At 41.7% G+C, this 22,707-nt stretch overlaps 1 protein-coding gene across 1 annotated transcript; it reads left to right on the top strand.

Moving 5' to 3' along the window:
• Nucleotides 1-5,831: 5,831 nt before the first annotated feature.
• LOC123967185 (MAGUK p55 subfamily member 4-like) lies at nucleotides 5,832-21,981 on the top strand. The gene is made up of 11 exons (XM_046043220.1): nucleotides 5,832-6,099; nucleotides 9,340-9,461; nucleotides 9,543-9,620; nucleotides 11,897-11,980; nucleotides 12,059-12,190; nucleotides 17,737-17,818; nucleotides 17,938-18,023; nucleotides 18,186-18,257; nucleotides 18,925-19,121; nucleotides 19,398-19,456; nucleotides 21,969-21,981. Coding segments are annotated over exons 1-11 (1,182 nt in total). The 3' UTR covers nucleotides 21,971-21,981.
• The last annotated feature ends 726 nt before the right edge of the window (nucleotides 21,982-22,707 follow it).

Genomic DNA, 22,707 nt, shown 5'->3' with positions numbered 1-22,707 from the left:
CCTGCAGAAGTATCATTTCCAGACCTCCATGTTTAAAGGTCAAAGAGGTCACAGTGTGGTAACAAAGTTAACAGAAAGTGCATCCTGAAAGTGATGTAACATACTGTTTTTTTATGTGTGTGTCTTTGTGCCTCTGAGGGGTCAATGAAAAAAGCAATTTCCAGTTATTATGATGCAGTTTATTTGGCAAACACCAATACGGTCCACACAGAAGCCCACAGCTGATGTAAGGATAGTGTAATGAGTGTCATTAGTGTCCTGCACTGTGACCTCCCATGTGTGCCGTCTCTGGTGAACAACAGACCAGGTCTCAGGGGACGGGCCTGACTACAGCCAGAGTGCAAACAGCTTATTATGACCCAGTGGTCACAGTGGGCCGGCCTCGGGGGGATGTGCTGGTAAGAAAATACCTTTTAGCTCAGTAATGATCCAACATGCCGTAATGTGACAAACACTCAGTGGCTCTTGCTAATTAAGTAGCAAAGTTAGGAAAAGTAATTATCCTTTGAGTGCAATTAAAGACGTTCACACAGCTCCAGCCTGTTTAGCTCAACAGACATGACCCTCAGCAACTTTAACACAGCAATACAACATAATAATAAAATAAAATGTAATGACAGACTTGGAAAGCATGTGTGTGTTCAGTTTGACCACATGGCTAAATAAGGTACTATAATTATCGATAACAATCTACAAAGTTAAATCAGTAAAGTCAAGAGAAAGTCACGGCCTGAAAAGAGTAAAAAGAATCAGGCTTTATGTGCTTAAAATCATTGTTGGTAGTAACAAGTGCCATAAATCTGCATATGGAAACATTGAAGTTACTCCAGAGAAATAGGCCAGTTTATATTTCTGTATCAAATCTACGCTGTAGCCTGACGCACACCTCCCAGAAAGGAAGTGTCACAAATACTCCTACACGTTTCCAGCTCGTCCTTCTTCTTCTACATCAACCGGTTCAAGAGTTGTACAAACAACATGATCCGCTCACTTTCACTCGCCATTGTTTGTAGCAGCCTACACCAACGAAGAAGAAGAAGAAGAAACACGACACAGTAGAACATAGAAACCCAACTGCCAACTAACGTTTTGGTGACGCAGACACCAACACACATGTATCAATGAGCACGAGACTCAACCTATAATGTGCATATAAGGCCTTTGCTGGTTTAACCATTTGCACTCCATCCATGTATTTGGCAACTGGTCAGACAGATTGTCAAAAGAATCAGATTATTTACAATCAGATGATGTAAACCACTGTCTTTGGAGGTCAAACTGAAAGTGAATACGTCTGTATGACTGTTTCTACTCAGTTTCAATATTCTCTTTCAGCGAACACGGTACAGACCAGGTGAGCATGATGCTGATGGTAGAGGGCACGCTCCTGTTTTATTTCATACATGTTTACACATCTATGTTAATTAAAATCAGTCAGCAGTATTGTCTGTGAAATGTGCTCGATCTATATTTTGCTATCTTCACCTCGGAAATCCCAGGTGGCTCCCAGGAGATAAATCTGGTGTGTCCACTGACTATTTCAGGTCTGGCTCATACCAGGTATGAGTTGGACACACGCACACAAATCAGAGACCAGACTGAATAAGGCCTGTCTTTGACGTAATGGTACATATGTTATGTGTACGTCTTCAGCTGTCATGTATTTTACGTGTATTTATTGTCTGTAAGGGCAGCTACTACCAGTCCATGACAAATTTCCCTTTGGGGACAATACAGTATATTCTCTTCTATCCTACAGGTCTGCAAAAAGACTCTACAAAGTAAGTAAGCAGCACTTCTACAAGCAGAGCTCTGGCACAACTTCACCTGAGCTTTCTTGTTTGTCTCATAATTTTAGCATTCATTTATTTTAATGAACAATCAGAGAATTCACACCTTTTATGAAGTCTGAATAGTTGGTCATCTCAGGAGAGAAGAAGCCAGACAAAAAATGCTATTTATGCAAGAAAATATAACACACGATGTTCAAATCAAAATCACAATAGGACTCTGTGGGCAAGTTAGCAACAATAAATATGCAACGTCCGGTTAGAATTTAAAATAAAAGTACTTCAAACTGTAATTTTGAAACGTTGCAATTTGTTAAGGTTTTGGCAACAAAACTACTTGTCTAGGTTACATTAACTCTAATTTAGCTGACGCTTTTTATCCAAAGCGACTTACAATTGCTATATATGTCAGAGGTCGCACGCCTCTGGTGCAACGAGGGATTAAGTGTCTTGCTCAGGGACACACTGGTGGATGGGTCACAGTGGGAATCGAACCCGGGTCTCCCACACCAAAGGCACGTGTGTTATCCAGAGCTTCATCACCACCCTAGGTTAGGGAAAAGATCTTGGTTTGGCCTGCAGCGTTTATAAGTGATTCTACAGGGCTTCCCCGAGTGCGTTACAAACGGACGCCAACGGGTCTTGACCATGCGACATGACGGGTCGCGGGATGAGAATGCGGCGGTCAGCAGTACGAAGAAGCTGCGTGAAAACAAGGCTCCTCTTCTGGCAACCCTGATTTCTTATATCTGATTGTTTCTACGGCGTCTCTGAAGGATCAGTGATAATCTCTGAGGAGCTGACCTATACGCTGTGATAACCACCAACACACACACACACACACACACACACACACACACACACACACACACACACACAGCTGATGACAGCTGGCCTCTTGAAGACCCAGATGTTGCAGTAGGATTTAATCCATCACAACTACATTAATAGTGTGTGTGTTTGTGTGTGTGTGTGTTGCCCTCTTAACACTGTGTTTACTGCTGCTCATCATATCTGACCTGCCGTGTGTGTGTGTGTGTGTGTGTGTGTGTGTGTGTGTGTGTGTGTGTGTGTGTGTGTGTGTGTGTGTGTGTGTGTGGCTAAAAGCAGCAAAGAGTTAAGAAGCTTTGTGATCTGTTGAAGTACTTACAGTAAGAGAGAGAGAGCGAGAACATGACAGAGCGAGGAGGCTTTACAGTGAAAGAGTGGGAAGGTAAGGAGGCTCAGACGTGGAGCGCACCAGAGAGACAGATGGAGTGACAGGAAGTCAGCGGAAGGGGAGAGACAAAGATTTTAAAAATACCAGAAGAAAGCAAAGAGAGAGAGAGAGAGGGCAGGAGAGAGAGAGAGAGAGAGGATTAGGCAGGGTTAGAGAGGATTAGTGTCTGTTTTGGGTTTGGTTGTAATATCACATCCATGTCAGGCACCACTGGCTGCTGATTCACTTCGGCTCAGAGTTCACACACTGAAACATCAAACTGGACAAGAGGAAGAGGAGGAGGAAGGTAAGTTGATTTTATTTTACTCAGGTGGTTTGACTGTTTGTGTATGAGGACTGAGCTCTGACCACAGAGACGCTGCAGCCATGTCACCAGCTCTGAGAGGCTAAATGCTAGCATGCTCACAGTGAAAGATCTAACATGATGATGTTTAGCAGGTTAGGCTACAATGTTTACCATCTTAGTTTCATGTGTTAGCATGCTAACATTAGCTAATCAGCAGTAAACCCAACTGAGGCTGATGGGAATCAGTTCTGCAGGTATGATGATGGCGCTAGATGGAAAGTCAGAGGATCACCAAAGTTCTTGCAGTTCATCCTGAGGGGAACATGAAGGTCTGAACCACAAAATAGGTCGTAATATGCTGCTGCATAATCGACCTGTACGGCCATTTCTCTGGTGAGGCGCAGTGTTGCCTCATTTCACACCACACAAAGCAAACTTTTCACCTCCATGGACTTGCATGCACCCAATTTTAATATGTTTTCCTTCTTAGGCCAGTAGCTGTGGTGCAGTGTTTTGTTTCTGCCTGCAGCTGAAGCATTTTGAATAAGCTTGGAGTTCACAAATGTCCCATTGTGTCACAACAAAGACAAATATAGCAGCCGGGCCATTTGACAGACGAAAATTAAGGGGAAAACATGGTTTGTCAGGCTGGTGAAGGCAATTTTAGCCAAAAGTAAACTTTGAGGTGTGGAAGTGTGGAGGGCTGCACCTGAACCTCGGCATCATTGAGTTACCAGCCCGAGTTAGTTTTTCGTTTTCAGTCCCTTCTTAGGTAACTTTTAATGGTCATGAAGGTCAAAGTAGCTTTATTGTCTCCCGTAGAGTTGGACAACCGATTCACCAGACTGGCGTTACAATAAAAACACAATGAACTGAAACACGTAGCAATAAATTATCTTAGCTACACTGAAAACAACCAAGCAACTGAGTTACACAAAAAGAGAATTACCGTAAAAATAACCATAAGAAGTCTTGCAATAAAACCCAAACAAGGATCAGTCATCAAGTCCTACAGACCTTCTCCTGCTACTCTGACTGTCCTGCAGGAGCTGCCCATTAATACATTTAATAGACACAGGAAGAAAAGAGTGTTTATAAAGGTGGTGCTTACATAAAGAGACTGTAAACCTCCTTCCGGTGTACATTAGCTCATCTCAGAGTTTAAGTGAGTCAGATAAGATCCTATTAACCTGCTGAATACAGGACCTTAAAAAAATGTCCTGAGGAGTGAGAAGTTTAAATAATCTTCCCTGCTGTCTGAACCAGTTTTGATATTTGTCCTTTAAATTTGACCAGCTGGTAACACCATAACGTAGAACTGACTCTATAATTAGCATAATGCTGCTTCACACTCCAAAGAGTCTGAGTCTCCTCAGAAAATGTAAAAGATAATTCTTTTGATGTGGACAAGTATTTATACGAACTGACCTGTCTGATGTTCTGCTCATGTATAGCAACATGTGGTCCCCAGCTGATCTGAATATTTGGGTTGTGGACAAAGGAACACATTTGAGGACGTTACCTTTGGGCTTTGGGAATCACTGACACTGTACAAATTTTTCTGGACCCAACAACTAATCTATTAACCGAGAAAATAAATAGTCCGACTGAGAATTAGACTCAGAGTCTTGAGTTTAAGTTTGAGACACCAGCAGAAACAGAAGCTGTGTCTTTGAGTCTCTGAAGAGACACTGTGAGGCTGCGCGATGAGCTCAGATGACTTTCAGATGTGTTAAAGGAAGCTCTTCCTGGACAGTGAGTGGAAAAATAAGCTGAGCCAAGATAAGAAGCTAAAGAGGAGACGCAAAGTCAAACTAGCCCGCTGCTATAAGAGGAAGTACCAACTAACTCAAGCTGTGTTTAAAATGTTCTTTTCAGCTCATCTTGTGTAACATTACAGACTTTACCAACCTAAATGACAATAAAATACAATATGATCATATGTTATGGGACATATCTGCTAAGAAAACCTGCCTTTCAGCTTCTACATGTAGAAAGACACTCAAGAATAAACATACAAACAGGTAGATGACGGACACAGTACTGTATGTTAGCTGATAGTTTAAATGTCCAAGTCCATGGCATATTTTTAGACTTAAAGCTGCAGTAATCCGTATTTCATAGTAACAACAGATAACAAGATGATGCACAATATGAATTATTACCCTCAGCCCTTTCCTGTCTGATTCAGCAGCGGCAGGCTGTAAAAAGCTGCCGTACAGGAGCTGCTCAGCAGCAAACAGCAGACAGACTCAGTCAGAGAGCAGCTGGTGAACACAGTGGAGCGTTTAGCAGCTGAAGAGCCAGATGTTTCCCTCAGGAGCTGGTGGAGACCAAACACAGAGCTAAAAACTCACATTCATCAGGTGCCGGGTGCAAATTACGGGGGAGCCAGGGGGAGCTTAGCTCCCCTTAATAAGACATCAGTTCCCCTAAATATTCATATTTTCATAGTTCATATTTTGGGGGGCTCTCTAAAATATTGACAGCATGCTTTGTTGACATTAATCTCTATATTTCTCTATCGTCACGGATCATGCGTAAATTCAGGAGTGTCACAGATTTCATCCAGCCAGAGGGAACGATTACTGACCGTCCCCAGATGGCCGGTCGCTCCGCGACCTCCTGGCCCAGTTTGTCCCACCGCCCCACTCCCTCTTCAGTACGTGTTGTGTCGCTGGTGCGGTTCGTGATCGTTCCGTCTGGCTGGATATTACGCATGATCCATGCAGTACTGCAGCTGGGGCCTCTCCACAGCGCCACGCAACCTTTCAAAATTCTTCCCTTTCACGGAGAAAAGAAAGGTCAGGTCGCAAACAGCTGTTGTGTGATATGTATCATATGATAATAATAATAATAATAATAATATTTTTCTTATTATAATCAGACAAACATGCCTGATACTTTCACAGTCGGCCCAGGCCTACATGCTTGCAGCTATTAATGATTCAGCAGTAAGAATCAGTCTGCCCACAGTTCACAGACCCGCTTTTTTTTGTATTAACAACAGTTCAGTCAGGCAACGAGTTACTCATGTCAACTTTAGAAGGTAAAAAAATATGTCTTTTTTTTACCCATAATACAACGATAAGAGAAACACTGACATTTTGAGCCAGAACCTCTACATTTTGGCAAAGTGGGTGGAGTGTGAGAAGCCAACACGCCTGTTAGTGAAGCAAAGCTGGAAAATGCTGGAATGGAAACGCAGATGCAGATTTAAACGCAATGATAATAAATAAAAATATATTATAACCACGTTCTAACTAGTGGTTTAGACAATATGACAAAAAAGTACATGAACACCGGACTCCTGGGTGAAAGTCTTCTGACCCACCCTGTCAACCCAAACCACCTCCTGCATGCATGATAAGCATGATGATGGTAGACGTACACACCGAGTAAGATCTTGAGTATAACGTTGTTTTACTCGTTATGACGTGAGATTTTTACATGAACATACTTAGTAGTTATTTTAAAAATAGTAAGTAATGATGTTGGTATCAATGAATAAACGTGTCAGTTGTTCAGTGTTTTAAATTATGAGACTGTTGCCTCAGAGTTGTTTTATGTTTTATGTTTTTTATTTTCAGTGGAGTAAGCCTTTTTTCCTCTGTGGTGAGTTTGGACGATCACCATGAGACAAGCGATGGAGGATGGTGAGAAACACAAACACACACACGCTTCCATTAGAAAACATCCAGCCGTCACTGACTGCACTTTTTGTTTATTGTCTTGAGTTAAGTATTAACCCTGAACTTGAGTCTAAATCCGGACCAGGGCTTCATTTCCATTTAATTTAATCTAAAACCTAACGCAGATGGTATTAGTGTCTCTCTGCGGGCTCAGGGCTCCTCATGTTAATCCTGTCTGGCCCCAAACATGTCAGCTCTTCACCCTCTGCTCAGGAGACGCTTCCAGCCTCAAACATCTGCAGCGATGTTACAAACAACATTTACTCTCCTGCATCTTGGAATCTGTTGTTAACCCATACAATGCGTCGCATTTAACATGGTGAGGCTTCAGTGCTTAAAGTCTTTCACTTTTTCACTTCAGCGTTTAGCATATTTGATATAAATACATTTATAATCCCTGAACTGCTTCCCGGCTTGACATCACAAGGGGCAGTGCTGGAAGAAGTGTGCAGATCATTCTCTTAAGCAAAAGTACAAATACGACACTGTGAAAATACTCTATTACAAATAAAAGTTCTGCATTGAAAATGTTACTGAAGTAAAAGTATGTAGTAAGTATAATCAAGAAAATGTACTTGAGTATTAAAGCAGAATGAAAAATATCCTGTGCCCCAGCTGTTGTACTATTAAATATTATATCATCAGATTATTATTTCTCATGCATTAATGGAAATGCAGGATTTTACTGCTGTAGTTGTTGAGCTGGAGCCCATTTTTAACTATTTTGTGTCAGACTGCAATATTTATTGCAACTATGAATGAATCTGCTGATTAGTTTCTCCGTTAATCGGTTGATTGTTGCCTCATAGTTACCCAGAGCCCAAAGTCACACCTTCATTTTTTTCCCGACCAACAGTCCAAACTTCAGCATTAATAACAAACATTCAAATATTAAAATAATTAATTAGTGAAGCTGGAACCCTGACATGTTTTTGAATGAAAAATTACTTAAAGGATCAAAGTTGCCAATTAATTTTCTGTCAACCCACTAATGGTTTCAGCAGTACTTGTATAAACTGTTGAGTAGTTTAATTTATAACAAAACGTCATATTTTATAAACTCTTCATGTGTGTAAAGTTGTCTGTTAAATGTAGTAAAGAAAAACGTACAGATGTTGAGATGTGGTGGCGTAGAAATAGAAAATACTCAAGTATAGTCCAGTCACCTCGATGTTCTACTTAAGTACAGTACTTGAGTAAATATACTTTGCTACCACTGTAGTAGTACTGCATTCAGAACCTTACTTCAGTAAAAGTATGTAAGTATTATCAGCAAAATGTACTCAAAGTATCAAAGTAAACATACTGTAGTGCAGTAAAATGTTGCTGTCAGTGTTTCACTATGAGATCTGATGTTTCTGGATTAATATCCCTGTTGCATTAATGTGGCTGTTGTATTTTACTGCTGGAGCTAATTTTCACTAAAAACAGTTTTCAGCTTTGTGATGATGTATTTTCTAGCTGATAAGAAGGAGGAGGTTTGTCTCAGCCCATAAAGGAACACCTGCACACTCTCAACATCACCACATCTGGAGACACAGTGTTTTCAATGGACGGGAAGGGCATGAAAAAACTGTACAGTAACAGACAAATGTAGTGCAGTTTAAAGTTGAAGTATAATGTTGCATACAATTGAAATACTTCACTCACTAAAGGACCCTGCAAACATGAGACACGTCTCTGCGAGGACATAACCTTGAGACAGCAGAGTTTGATTAAAGCCTAATCCTTTACGGAGAGAGGTGAAGACTGTGACGTTCATTACACACAACAGGCAGCAGAAAATCAAGGTTGCAAGTTGCAGATATTTTTAGCTCTTTATTAGTGAGTGACCCGATGCAAAGGTCATGTGGTTTCCAAAATCAAAAGGGTTTATTTTCTGTAGGAGGACATTTGGGGACATCTGAGACTCCACTTGCTAACTGTACATGTTATATGTTATATGTTAACATATTCACAGGCTTAGTTATCATGTTAATGTTGAGTATTTAAAAAATATTCAGTGTTTCCAGCTGACGAAGATTCAGTCTTTAGTTTCAGAGGTATCTGCTTCCTGGTCTCTGTTCCTCTAAATACGACCATAATTTACTAAAAGAACTGCTGACAGCTGACAAGTAGAAACATTTTCTCAGAGACTTCATCATCATGAACATTTTGACCCTGACATTTTTGTTTGTTTTTGAAAATAATTTGCAGAAATTTTCCCAAATACTGGTTTGTGTGACACATTAATATTGTTTGTTACTGGAAATGTAGCTTCCTGACACATTGTTGCGCGACTGTTGGACCAACTGACCGGCTGATGTCTGTAAACCCTTTTTCCTTGTGTTATTTCTGTGTGTGTGTGTGCAGGTGTCAGTGAGATGCTGTCCAGTGTGTTGGAGGACGTTGGTCACGCTGTCTTCAGAAACATGAATGGTGCTCAGCTCCTGCAAGAACTCCTGAGTGCACCGTGGCTCCGAGCCCTGCTGAAGGTACAGCCCCGACCCCACAGCCCTGCAGAGGCGCCGCGTGGACGCCAAGCGATGACGTCCTTTCCTGTTTTGTCTCTCCAGATGTACGAGTGCCTGTTGCAGTTCCAGAGGTTGACACCCAGCCCCTTTCTGCCTTATGCCTCAGGACTCTCACACGAGGTTCATGCACAGACACACACACACACACATTAGATAGGTTAGCTGTTCACTGCTTCAGTCAAATTCTACTCATGTATTCAAAGGCTATATCAGTTACACTGAGGGTGAATAAATGTAGTAACTACTGACTGTAAGGCATCTCAGTCTGTTGCCACTCATGATCCATCCAGCTGTTGTTAAGTCGCTCTTTCTCTTTAATCAGTTCTCATTATAAAAACATAAACAAAACATGACCTAACAATGGAAATACGATCCACACACTGATATCCAGCATTTCTTACTCAACATGTTATTTTACGTCTTGCTGCTGTAAAGTTTCTGCATTTTTTTGTATTATTTTATGCACTTTTCATCTATATTTGTTTTTCACTGTATATGTTCGTGTGTAATAATATGCACCAATATACCAAGACTATTCCTCGCATGTGAAAATGTACCTGGCAATAAACCTTATTCTGATTCAGAAATGATGCAAACAACTAGATGAATAGATTTGGTTTTAACTTTGGTATGGACTTCTTTTATCAGATAGGTAATATGCACAGTTCAGTGTGCTCTATATTTCCTTATGCACACATGTGCATAGATAGCACCGATATTTTCCCATTTTATATATATAATTTATATATAAATCTGAACTGCTGATTGCACCGGGGCATTAATAATAAAGAATGCATGACATTCACAAACAAACTAATGCAGACAGACTGTGGGCATCTCCTGATCCACTGGTGAAAAAGACTGGAGATGTGAGTTCATTAAATATGAATCCTAAACATTAATGTCAAAGATGACAAATGTTTGGACTTTTACTTCACTCCACTTTGGTGGAACAACTTTGTTTACAAATCTTTCAAAAACCTGTGTTAGTGAACACTTCTCCTTTGTCGAGATAATCCATCCACCTCATGGGTGTGGCAAATAAGGATGCTGATCAGACAGCATCGGTATTGCACAGGTGTGCCTTAGGCTGGCCACAATAAAAGGCCTTAGGCTGACCACAATAAAAGGCCACTCCAAAATGTGCAGTTTCACTGTATTGGGGGGGTCTGGAAACCAGTCAGTATCTGGTGTGACCACCATTTGCCTCACGCAGTGCAACACATCTCCTTCACATAGAGTTGATCAGGTTGTTGATAGCGGCCTGTGGAGTGTTGGTCCACTCCTCTTTAATGGCTGTGCGAAGTTGCGGTCAGGTCGACACCCCGATGAGGACGACGAGCATGCAGATGAGCTTCCCTGAGATGGTTCCTGACAGTTTGTGCAGAAATTCTTTGGTTATGCAAACCGATTGTTGCAGCAGCTGTCCGGGTGGCTGGTCTCAGACGATCTTCTAGGTGAAGATGCTGGATGTGGAGGTCTGGGCCAGTGTGGTTACATGTGGTCTGCGGTTGTGAGGCCAGTTGGATGTACCGCCAAATTCTCTGAAACACCTTTGGAGACAGCTTATGGTAGAGAAATGAACATTCAATTCACGGGCAACAGCTCTGGTGGACATTCCTGCCGTCAGCATGCCAACTGCACGCTCCCTCAAAACTTGTGACATCTGTGGCGTTGTGCTGTGTGATGGAACTGCACATTTTAGAGGGGCCTTTTATTGTGGCCAGCCTAAGACACACCTATGCAATACCCATGCTGTCTGATCAGCATCTTGATATTTTTGTTCAGTATATATAATATCAGTTAACTGATATTGTTAGTTATATCGAGCAAAGATATTTTTTAATTCTACCATGTTTGAAGTATTCAAACCGACGTTTGTTTATCCCTGTTCACTGTACTACTGCAAGTTTTCCAGCTCATCAGGTCAAGTCTCCCCCAAATCTCAGTCTCTCCCAGTTTATCAATATATAGCCCACTTTGTGCAGAAAACACACACATCTGGTAGCACTGAATAGATATCAAGAACACCATGCAGAGTTTAAATGACAAGATCTGTACACACATATCTATAGGGACAATTCGGCACCACCTTGACAGGAGGAGGGAACATCTCCGCCTATGCTTGAATCTAAATATTGCAGTTTTCTCCTCTGGACACCTTTTAAACTGCTTTTAAAGGGGGTCAGAAAAGAAATGATGATTGAAGCTCCAGACCAATACCACCTGCTGATGATAGGCCACACCAGTGTGCACTTGCTCTTCAATTTCATCTTATGTTTGTCCCTGCAGCCAGGTTAAAGAAAGGCCATACAGTTTAACATCTAATATGGTGTCTTTTGATTGCGTGTTAGCTACTGTATTCTTGTCTGACTATCTGTCTGTCTGTGCACCAGATCATGACTACAATACAGAAGGTCCACCGTCCCTCAGCTGAAGCTCGAGAGCTCTACAGCCTCCTCAGCTCGCCACACATCCAGGTCTGTGCACTCACGTAGGAGCTCCTGCACAGCTCATATTTGACGCTCTGTTATAAACACCTGTAACCTGTCTCTCAGGCCCTCCTATCATCCCACGACAGTGTAGCCCAGTCAGACTATGGACCTGTTTTACCCCCTCTGCCTGACGAGATGCCCGAGGATGAGGAGGCCATGAGGATCGTATGTCTGGTGAAGAACAACCAGCCACTGGTGAGACAGAAGCATGTTTCTATTTCCTTTAGTTATTTTGATTAATTTGATCATTGGTAAATGGTTCTAATGGTTTAAGCTTTTGTTTGCAGAAGTGAAACTATCTTGGTGTAATTGGTGCAGTCAATATGTTCACTGTCAGTGTCTCCAGGTTGGATCAATGGGTCCTGACTGCTGCTGTGTCGAGAAGTAGCCAAAATTATGTCAGGGGAGCGTTTGAGACAAATGTTTTGTCTGAAATAACAGTTTTGTGGTTTATAACTAATAATTGTACCCTGACTCCTAGAAATTACATTCATATACTACTAATGTTCAGCAGCAAATGTTCTTTCGGATCTGCAACATGATCACTGAGAAATATTGCCCCTCGAAGCAACTACAGCATGATTAACATTTTTATTATAACTGTCATGTTTAGCACTTTAGTGTCCAGGTTAGGCAAAGATGGTGGTCTTGGTGGAGTATTGAAAAAATATCAAAAAGACTTGAAGCACAAGACAAGATGCCCTCCTTTATTTGTATTATCGTGTTACTGAACCAGGATATTTTTCATAAACTCAACTTAGCGGAACAGTTAGAAATTTGGGGAAATTTGCTTTTTTAACTTCTGCAAAAACCAAATTGTCAAAAAAAACACGTTGCAGTGTCCAACCTCACGATGACTACAAGACTTGGCGAAATAGTGCGGCACATATAACCTTTATTTAACCACGATAAACAGCGAAGTTCCGTTTTGATTCCTTATTTTTTAGTTAGATTCCAACAAGATAAAACGTGTCAGCTTTGAGCTTTAGAGGTGCTGGGAGGTGGACTGTGTTACCTTTGGACAGAACCAGGCTAGCTGCTTACCTTTGTCTTTGTGCTAAGCTAACCAAGCTATGAGAAAATATCTTTCTTTAAAAAAAATAAAAATGTTAGTTTCTTATCTTTTGTTCACCAAGAACGGAGAACAGCACGGAGGAAATGTAGGAGACGGAGCAGGAGTGATTCGTAGTCGTTGGAGCAGCCTTCGCCGCCTCACGTTGGAGCGCCTGGTCCCTGTGAGGAGGGCGTGGTCGGGGGAGGAGCTTAGAGCGACTGGAAGTGAAGTCAGGCCTTTGCCCCTCCCCAGGGGAACACAGTCACGCCCCTTTCACCCCCGCTATGAGTCAACAGGAAGCTGCTGTTTGTGTCCGCAAACCACAGAGCTTTGGAAGAAAGGGCTCAACCAATCAGCTCCCTCTGTCTTTAGTCCCGCCCCCTGCACTGGTAAGAGGAGGAAGACGATCAAACCATCCAATCACCCGTCCATTTTTTCAGTCAGTCATTCTTTGTCTGATCCAGGAGTAACAGTGAAGAACGAAGGAGTTTATTTATCAGAATCGCACTGAAAATAAACAAATCCACAATTTGCATTAATGCAGCTTGCTTTCTTAAACCTCATGCTTAATTGTTTTTGTGAGCTGTGTGATATATCAAAGTTTGATATATTTGACTTCTGCAAAAAAAAATATTTGCTAAGATTGAACCATTAGATAAAACTCTGTTTGGCATCCCACGTTAGGCCCTTTTTATTGCCAGACAATGTACCCTTCAGCGTCCGTAAGACGCCCTGGGCAACCCATCCTAAACCTAACCAAACTGCATATACCACATATTAAAAAGGCGCTGAAGGGTACCTTGTGCATCAAATACCTACGCTTTGTGAAAGTGTGACATAACGTCGGTATTTGACACCCTGAGATGTGTTGGAAAAATATATTTATGTAAATCTTTGCTGAAAGGCCACCCGTCTGTATGAAGCTCTTCTCCTCAGAATGTGTGTTGTGTCTACCTGAACAATATCTCCTGGAAGGTCCCTAACAGGTTAGGAGTCAAACCCATTTCATTTTGTATAGCCCAAAATCACAAATTTGCTACAAAGGGCTTTATGATCTGTGGAGCATACTACCTACCTACCTATCCATGACCCGCGTTTCTAATTAGGAAAAACGTTTAACAGTATGGATAATAAGTTATAGATGGATTAAAGCTCTTCTAAAGAAGATTTAAGAAAGTGGTAAAATGTTGCAGTAGGACAGATTCCTATCCATCCCATCTGAGATGCTTGGCTTTCTTACATCCTTGCCTTTATTCATCCGTTTATGCATTTGCAAATTCCTCTATCCAAAAGTCCGTCTTTTGATCCATCCAGCGACTGTGTTCGAAGATCATCCTCACCATCATCAGTCGCCACTAAGTGAAGAAACCTGTTCATCTCACCATCATTCTGCTCCTTTTTCCAGTTTTTTCTTCACTGTTGTTCTTTTTTAATGATGTGTATTTCATTTTTCTGTTGGCACTGATTTTGCCAGCTTTCCATCTTGTCTTCTTCTTCTGCCTCTCCTCATGGAGGTTCCTTTTCAGAGAAACCCAAGAAAACCAAGAAGGGACAAGGTGCCTCTACTGGCGGGAGCAGTGATGACTACGCTTATCCTCCGCCGCCAGTCTTAGCTTACAGTCTCAGCCTTCCCAACTCTCCCATCCTATACAAAAAGGGAGCTACAGGGGGACACTCAAGGAACATCCCGACACCCGGCAGAACCCCCTCTTGTAGTGGAATGAACCCTCTTAGAGCCAAAACAGCACCTTCTAGCCCAGCGGCTCATCGCTCCACTCGGCAGCAGGGGGTTAGCACTCTCCCAACTCCTGGGTGTCAAACTGGATGGCAAAATAAATGCCAAGAAGAGCCTCTAAATCATCCCTTGATGATCCACTACTCTACTGCTCCCCGTCACAATGGATGCCAGAACCAACCAAAACAGACAAGAAAAGAGGGGCAGCTCTGTCAGCATCCTAAGCCCCCGCAGCTCATCAAACAGTGCAGCGTGGAAGAGCTCAAGTCCACTGTTCAGACGGTGGCCAGCAGTATTGAGCACGGTGCCCAGGACGTTCACCATCTTGGTCAGAAGATGATGGCGGCGACAGAGATGATCACAGACAGTGTGGAGGAGAACGCCCAGGCGCTTAACCTGCTGGCTGAGGTGGTTGACAAGCTCCAGGGGCTCATTGTGGCCAGCAAACACCCCGTGTTGTCACCCCCACGCAGGCTGAAACAGCACCCTCCTCCTCCACCTCCTCCAAGGGTTTCCTCAATGTCTCCAAAAATGGTCCGCAAAACTCCCACACCATACCCACGCCGTCTCTCGTCTTCCTCTTCTTCTTCGTGCTCCTCGTCCACGTCTGTTAATTCCTGTGCGGATGGTTTTGCAACATCTAGGAGTCCAAAACCAAGGAATGGAGGCTCCAAAAGGACAGTGGTGACCTTTGGTGCCCCCCACAGGGCAAGTGGTAGCAAAGGACAGGTTAGGCTCAACAATGGAACAGTTTCTAGGGCACCTCTGGAGGACCAACAAGACGGTAACACTACAGGCTGCTTGACAACCAAGAAGAAGAAAAAGAATAAGTAGGCCGAAACCAAACTGTCTCCTCGATTTGTCGCCATTGAAAATAGACTCTGAAACGGACTAAAACACAACTGGTTCTGTCATTTTTTTATTGTAGATCTACATCAGCAATTGGATCCCAATTATTATTATTTTAAGTGTAACCATATACCAGAAACAGACTGACTCAATTTTTGGACAACGCTTGTTGTTTTTCATCCCTGGATCTGTCACTGGAAGAGGGAAAAAACTAAATATTTAAGAAGGTATCAAGAAATTACGTTTTCTCACCATGTCCACATTTCATCCAGCTATCCTTCCTACTGTGATCATAAACAATAATACATGCGTTATTGAGTCTCTGCCTTTCAGTGACAGTTGTTAATTTGTTAAAAGAATATAGATCCATCAGATCACAGAGTGGTTTAATGAACACATCAATAGGACAGTGGTTGCTTAGTGACAGACAGTGGTGAAAGAAGTACTCAATTGTCATACTTTAAAAGTACAGATACCACATGAAAAATGTTACTCAGGTAAAAGTAAAAAGTACCTGGTTTTAAAAATACTTAAGTAATCAAAAGTAAAAGTAGTCCCTCTTCGTCCTCTCATCAAAGTTTTAAACATTCGCTTTCACCTTTGACAAGAAAGCGAGGCGGGGAGTATTTTTACTTTGTTACTTTCCACCACTGGTGACAGAGCAAGGTAGAGTTGGGTGTCATCTGTATACTTATGATGCAACGGGGACGCCCACTGATTTTCCACCTCGGAGTGTTTCCAAGTGTTGGAGTCTTGCTGCATCGGTTTCAAAGTAGTACGAAGCCTTTAGTGATAAGTGATGTCACTTGAGTCAACGTCCATTGAGGCTGAAGACAACAAGTTTGAAAAAGAAACAAATCTGTTGGTGTGGAGTTAGAAAGGAGTGAGCTCCAACCACCCAGTATTTATTAAGCCTCACACGAATCTCATCACTAGCTGTAATGAGAACAGTCACAGTACTGTGGTTGTACTCTGTAAGGAACATAGACTGTAAAAAAGTCTGTTAGTGGACTACTCTTTTGAAGCCTCGAGTTTGGCATTCGCCATCTTGTTTTTTTATTGCAATAAAGAAAAATATGCCAAAATAATGACATCATGATGCTGATTTCATCAGGGCTATGTTATAGTAACTTCTTTCATAGTAAAGTACAGTGATAGCTGGAATCAAGTAACAGACATAAATTTTCTGAACTTACCAGGTAGTTCAACTGCCTCACTTAATTTTCAGTTTCATTAACTGTGTATGTAATTGCGCCGTGTGAAATGCTCGTCTCTCGTTGTGTGAAGCCATTAGGCCTTGTTCAGACTGCCAGCCCAAATCTGTTTTTTGGTATGTGCAGTTTGTATCCTGATTGTATTCAGATTAATTTGTTAAGTTTGGACAGCAAAAAAAACATGAAATGCGATTTTTGCAAATGGGATCCAAGACGCATTTGGAAGTGGTTTAAAATGTGATTCCAAACAGATATCTTCAGATGTGTCTCAGTTCGGCCGCACTTACTGTGAAAATCAGATTTCAAATCAAAGTATCTTTTGCATTACTTGCAACGCGGCGCACAGCAACATCCGCCATTGTGTTTGTCTGGTGCAACAGAGGAGATCTGCACTGCGACATAACAGCACGAATGTTTGGAGGGTGAGATGACGAATCTCCTTTTCTCATGCTCCTGCTTTGGAAAGCCGCCTCACCAATGTATTTATTAACACCAACGTCGTTAGGTTGGTGTGAACACAAATCTGACCTGGTCACTTGCTAATCACAGCGCCGCCGGTCTGTCTCAAAAACCTCATTTGAGAAGCAACTCTGATTTGGCTGCAGTCTGAAAGCCTTAGTTGTGTTCACTTGTATATGGTGACCAACAGGGACCAAGACTGGGCATAAACCAGAGACTGTGGGCCACATAACAAGGTGTTCCACCTTTTAAAGTTAGCAGCCAGAGTGACTTTGACCATTTGCATCTCAGTTGTTTTCATCCCATCCTCCATTTGTATTCTTTCCCAATTTACATTCTCATCTTTTCCCCTTTGACACTAAAGTCTGGACGTTACTGCTGCTTTAGTCAGTGAAGGCTGTTAAAGTTGGAGCATCTGTCTGTCTGTCAGGGGGCGACTATAAGGAGGGACGAGGAGACGGGAGAAATCTACATCGCCAGGGTGATTCATGGAGGACTGGCCGACCGCAGCGGTGAGATTAAACTGTATTAAGTATAAATGTGTGTATGTAGACGCATGCAACACTTAAGAGAAGGCAGAATACCAGAGATCTACATGTAGTATTAAACATGGCCAACATGTGTGTTCCAGGACTCCTCCATCCTGGTGATCTGTTAGTGGAGGTGAACGGAAAACCTGTGGTGGGCATGGAGCCGGAGCAGGTCATCCAGATACTGGTAGGCCACCTGAAGGGAAAATACAAATTTTTTCAAGCTATGACACTAAAACAAATTGTGCACAATATCAAGCAAACAAGAAATGGTTAATAGTGTTTGAGCATTGAGTTGATGTATATCTGTTATTTACTATTTGTTCTGTGTTTTTTTTTTTCCTGTCAGATCAATTCCCAGGGAACGATCCTGTTTAAAGTCATCCCAAATTTATCTCAGAGCAGCGGCAGCCAGAAATCGGTAAGAAAGATTCTGCCCCTCTGCTGCCCTCTCATAACGATGGGACATATCACAACTAAATACATCTTGAATCACATAAACACCAGTGTAAAATATAGGAGCTTAGTATCTCTGTATGAGTAATACATAAACTTCAGTGTAAAGCTATGTTTGTCAGAACAGCACTAACTTAAAACATAACACACAACCCATCTCCTCAATATTAAATATAGCAATTAAGCTGCTTACTAAAAATAAAGTAGGTCTTTATATATTTAGTAATGATTGATTTTAAATGCTTAAAATACTTTGGGTGTTTAATTCTGCAACACAACATCAGATTCTCTATACTGGTCACATGTTGTGTAAAATCTTGATCTCAGAAGTGACTTTTAGCTGTGAAACATTTCCCTCTGAGATGTAGTGGAGTAGAAGTATAAAATCTCAATACTCAAGTGAAGTACCTCAGAATAACTGTTCTTGGTACTTAGTTACTCCCCAACTCTGTGCTTTTTAGCTTTGTGCTTCTTCATTCTCCTGCTGAGTGTGTGTTTGTTGGCCTGGGCGTTGAGCTGCTGCATGTGGGGATCATTGAAGTTGTGTTAAAATGATTACAGTGTTAAATAAATGCATTTGTAAATCGTAAATCAGCTTTGTGGGAGATTTAATCCCTCTCTCTGTCTGTCAGGTGTTTATGAAGGCGTTGGTGGACTACTGCCCCCTGCAGGACGCCTCTATCCCCTGTCCAAATGCAGGCATAGCGTTCAGCAGAGGAGACCTGCTGGAGGTGGTCGACCAGTCGGACGGGCAGTGGTGGCAGGCCAGGAAGCTGCCCTGCGCTGCGTCCTGCGCTGGTCTGATTCCCTCTGCCAGCATGCTGAAGAGGTGACGGCTGCAGCCAGAGGGGGCAGTCAGTTTAGATCCTCCTGGTGACGGCCTGCTGCTGAGACCCAGTATATTTTAACAAATATTTAACTATGACACATAAAGCTGAAATCTAAACCTTTGAGAAGCTGGAACTCTAGTTTTGGCCGTCCAAGCATCAGTAGAAGTAGCTAAACTGTCCATTTTGGTTCTTCATTTTGTAAAAAACAAGTAATTTGAAGCTGCAGTTCATTTTTTTTATCCTTCCTTGCTCTCTCTCTTTCTCTCTCCCTGCAGTAAACAGAGGGAACAGTGGTGGTGTCAGCCGTTACAGGTTCATACCTGCATCAGACCCTGTGAGGACTCAGTATTATCAGTAACCTGTATTCATGTGCATTTACAGCTTTTCATCGTCACATATGGACGCATGGTCGAGAGCCCTTTGTGTCAGTTTGTAACGCACTGGGAAGTCCTTTAGCATCAATGTTGAACACTAAAAGTAGGTGTAGTATATATTTATATATATAACAGAAAAGTCCAAGTAACGAGGTGGTTGGGTCACAAACTGGACTTTCAGCCAGGAGACCAGAGTTCATTTTGAGTGTAAAACAAAAAGACAACATTGATGAAGTTACGTAACTTGTAATGTAGTTATTTTAACCCAAACCAGGATCTTTACCTAAACCCAACCAGATGCAACGTTTGACAACGTTAACCACTAGTTTTATTTTGAAAGTCTAACTGGACGTTGCATATTTATTCTTGCTAACTTGCCCTCCACGTGGAAAACCAGTAAATAAACCCAGGGCGTTAAAAAGAGACGCCCTAGGTACCCTTTAGCAATAATAAACAGAGAGGAGAAAATAGATAGTGAAAACATGCAGGCCACTGTTACATTATCAGGTGCTAACTAAAACATGCAACACAGGCATACATAATAGAAGATATGCGAATCAACGAAATGCTCATTTTAATAGACACATTCACTGAAGGAGACGACGGACACACAAAGCACAAACAAAACTCACTCTGCCACAGTTAAAGACCGACATGCAGATCCGTCTGGTGAGATCGATCATTTATAATGTTGACAGACTTTCTTTAAATGACCTCTAAATAAATAGTCGAGTTCAGTTTCTGCTGGAATGCAGTTCCACTCTTTAAGGGGACGCACACTGAGTAAAGTGGCAAACAGACATTTACAGACTCGGGGAAGTAAAATAGCAGTTCTTGCTCCTCCATCACTGACCTGCTCTTACTGCAGCCCCATCCACACTACTCCGTTTTAGTTTAAAAACTTACATTAAAACGACTGAAAACGCACATCTAGCGGCCGTTCACGTACACTGGGTGTGCCGGTGTAAACATGAAGCAGATGGTCTGTTCCGTAGTTACAGAAGATTTGGAGAAAGTATTAAGAAATACAGACGAAGAACCACAACATAGTTTTAATTTTGTTATGGACCAACGAGCTGGGACTGTTACTGAATGGAACACGGGAGTTTAAAGCGGCTGTGGCGGCGGGAAACAGACTGGGAGTCATTGCAAAGTAAATACGGCGACATGCAGAGTACAAGTGTAGGCCGTAAGTGTTATCTGCACGGTGCAAAATAAATAAATTAATTAATTAATAAAAATACCAAATCTAAAACTCTGTCAGCAGCATCGTGTTTCTGCTTTGCATGACTTATGAAACCCAATCAGAGAGCCGAAGGTGAGCGTCTGGGTCATCGTTTCTAAAGTCCTCCGTTTTTTGGCCGTCTGCACGAAAACGTCCTCCGGAGATTCAAAACAAAAAACGGGGCCGGCAGCGTTTTCAAACTTCTCTGTTTTAGGTCTTCGTTTTCATCATTTTAGTCTGGATGAAACAAAAGGTCTCCGTTTTAAAACCTAAACGCAGCAGTGTGGACGGGGCCTGCATCTGTCTAAACCCCCCCTAACAGGATTTACTTTTAACAAGCGTTTCTTTTCTCTCTGTTGCTCCGCTGTCCTCAGTGAGCCGGGCTGATAACGGTAGGTGAGACAGCAGTGTCCCAGTGTCTGCTGTTCTGCTCCTATTTATTCTCACATTTGATCCCGACAGTTCGGGGGGACATCAGTGGGTTTGTGACGATTGACAGGGTGCTTGGTGTGCATGTGACCTTAATATGTGGAGTTAAATTCCATACTGTTGTTTATTGTGCTCTTGTCGGGGCTTATTATTATTATTATGATTATTATTAGCATTATTACACAGCCCAGTATCAATGTGCAATGATACACGTTTTAAATTGTTATATCATTTGGGTGACGGTACATGTGGTTGAGCTAACCTTTGCTATGAGAGATTCTCATCACACATAATTTCCTTAATGACACGTGTAAAGGCCTGTTATTATTTCAGAACCACGCCCACCCACTATCTTATCAAACTTTCACTATAAGGTCAGATAAGATCAATAAACCTTTATTGATCCCAAGAGGTGAAATTCAGATGTTGGAGCAGCACCAGGACAGAAATAAGTACCAGGGAAGAAAGAAAAGTAAAAACTAAATCACAAGCAGAATTACAAATAGACACTATACAAGAGCAATTAATCTCAAAATTACAAGGAAAGCAGTAAAGATGCACACAGTACTCGCAACCAGTGACCTTAAACTAACTGTGCAGAACTGTGGCAACAACAAAAAAGCAGTTCAAGTGACTAAGAAACAGCGACAGGTCTAATCAGAAGAGAGTAACTCAGATTTTTCAGTCACGAAGCTGATAGATTTAAATTTAAAGTTTTCTTTTGGTTTCATCACACATCTGGTGAACTTTCCAGTTTAAAGTCTGACTGCGTAGAAATAGCTTTACCTTTATCAAGTTTATTTTTATTCTTGTTCCAGAGGACGAAGGAACCCTGGCTGATGACAAACGCATCTTAACAGGTAAAACACGTCTGACATGAGGATAAATATTTGATATCATTTTTGAAGACTGAAATTAATCATCATCCATCAGTGTGAGTGACTTCTGCCTTTCTCCTTTTCACAGAGCTGGAAGAAATACATTTTGGTAGGTGTTCCCACTCAAAATGTTTGATTAGTTCATGTTCAAGGGGCAGAAGAAAATACTGAAGTTGCACGTTTTTTGATTCTTTGTGCTGTTTCCTAAAAATTTAGGATTAACCTCACAGAAAAAAACACACGTATTTCCCATGTTCTCTACATGTGAAAAACATGTTCCCAGAGGATATAACATGCTTCACACATTACACCATGACAATGTTCCAAAACCACGTTTAACATGTACAAAGTACTCGTTCCACATATTCTGTATATATATTATGTGCATGTAATATGTGATGACATGTATTTTTTCTGCATACATGAAGTATTTGGAATCTCACAGTAATATTATACATAATATTATGTCCTTTTTATGTCGTAATTAAATGATCAATGAAATTGTTCATGTTAAATGATGTTATGTGTCAGGAAAGAGAAACCTGCCCTGCTCATGAAACTAATGTCAGCACATTGTATTTAGGGTTGGCAGGACTTTGCTGCCCTCTGCTGGATCACACTGACATGTGAAACCTCTCCTCGCTTTGTTTCACAAGACATGAAAAATTCATGTCACAAT

This window comes from Micropterus dolomieu, unplaced genomic scaffold, assembly GCF_021292245.1.
Source record: "Micropterus dolomieu isolate WLL.071019.BEF.003 ecotype Adirondacks unplaced genomic scaffold, ASM2129224v1 scaffold_114, whole genome shotgun sequence".
Taxonomy (NCBI): Eukaryota; Metazoa; Chordata; class Actinopteri; order Centrarchiformes; family Centrarchidae; genus Micropterus; species Micropterus dolomieu.
The sequence above is the reverse complement of the archived record's forward strand: the minus strand, read 5'-3'. Positions and strand labels throughout refer to the sequence as shown.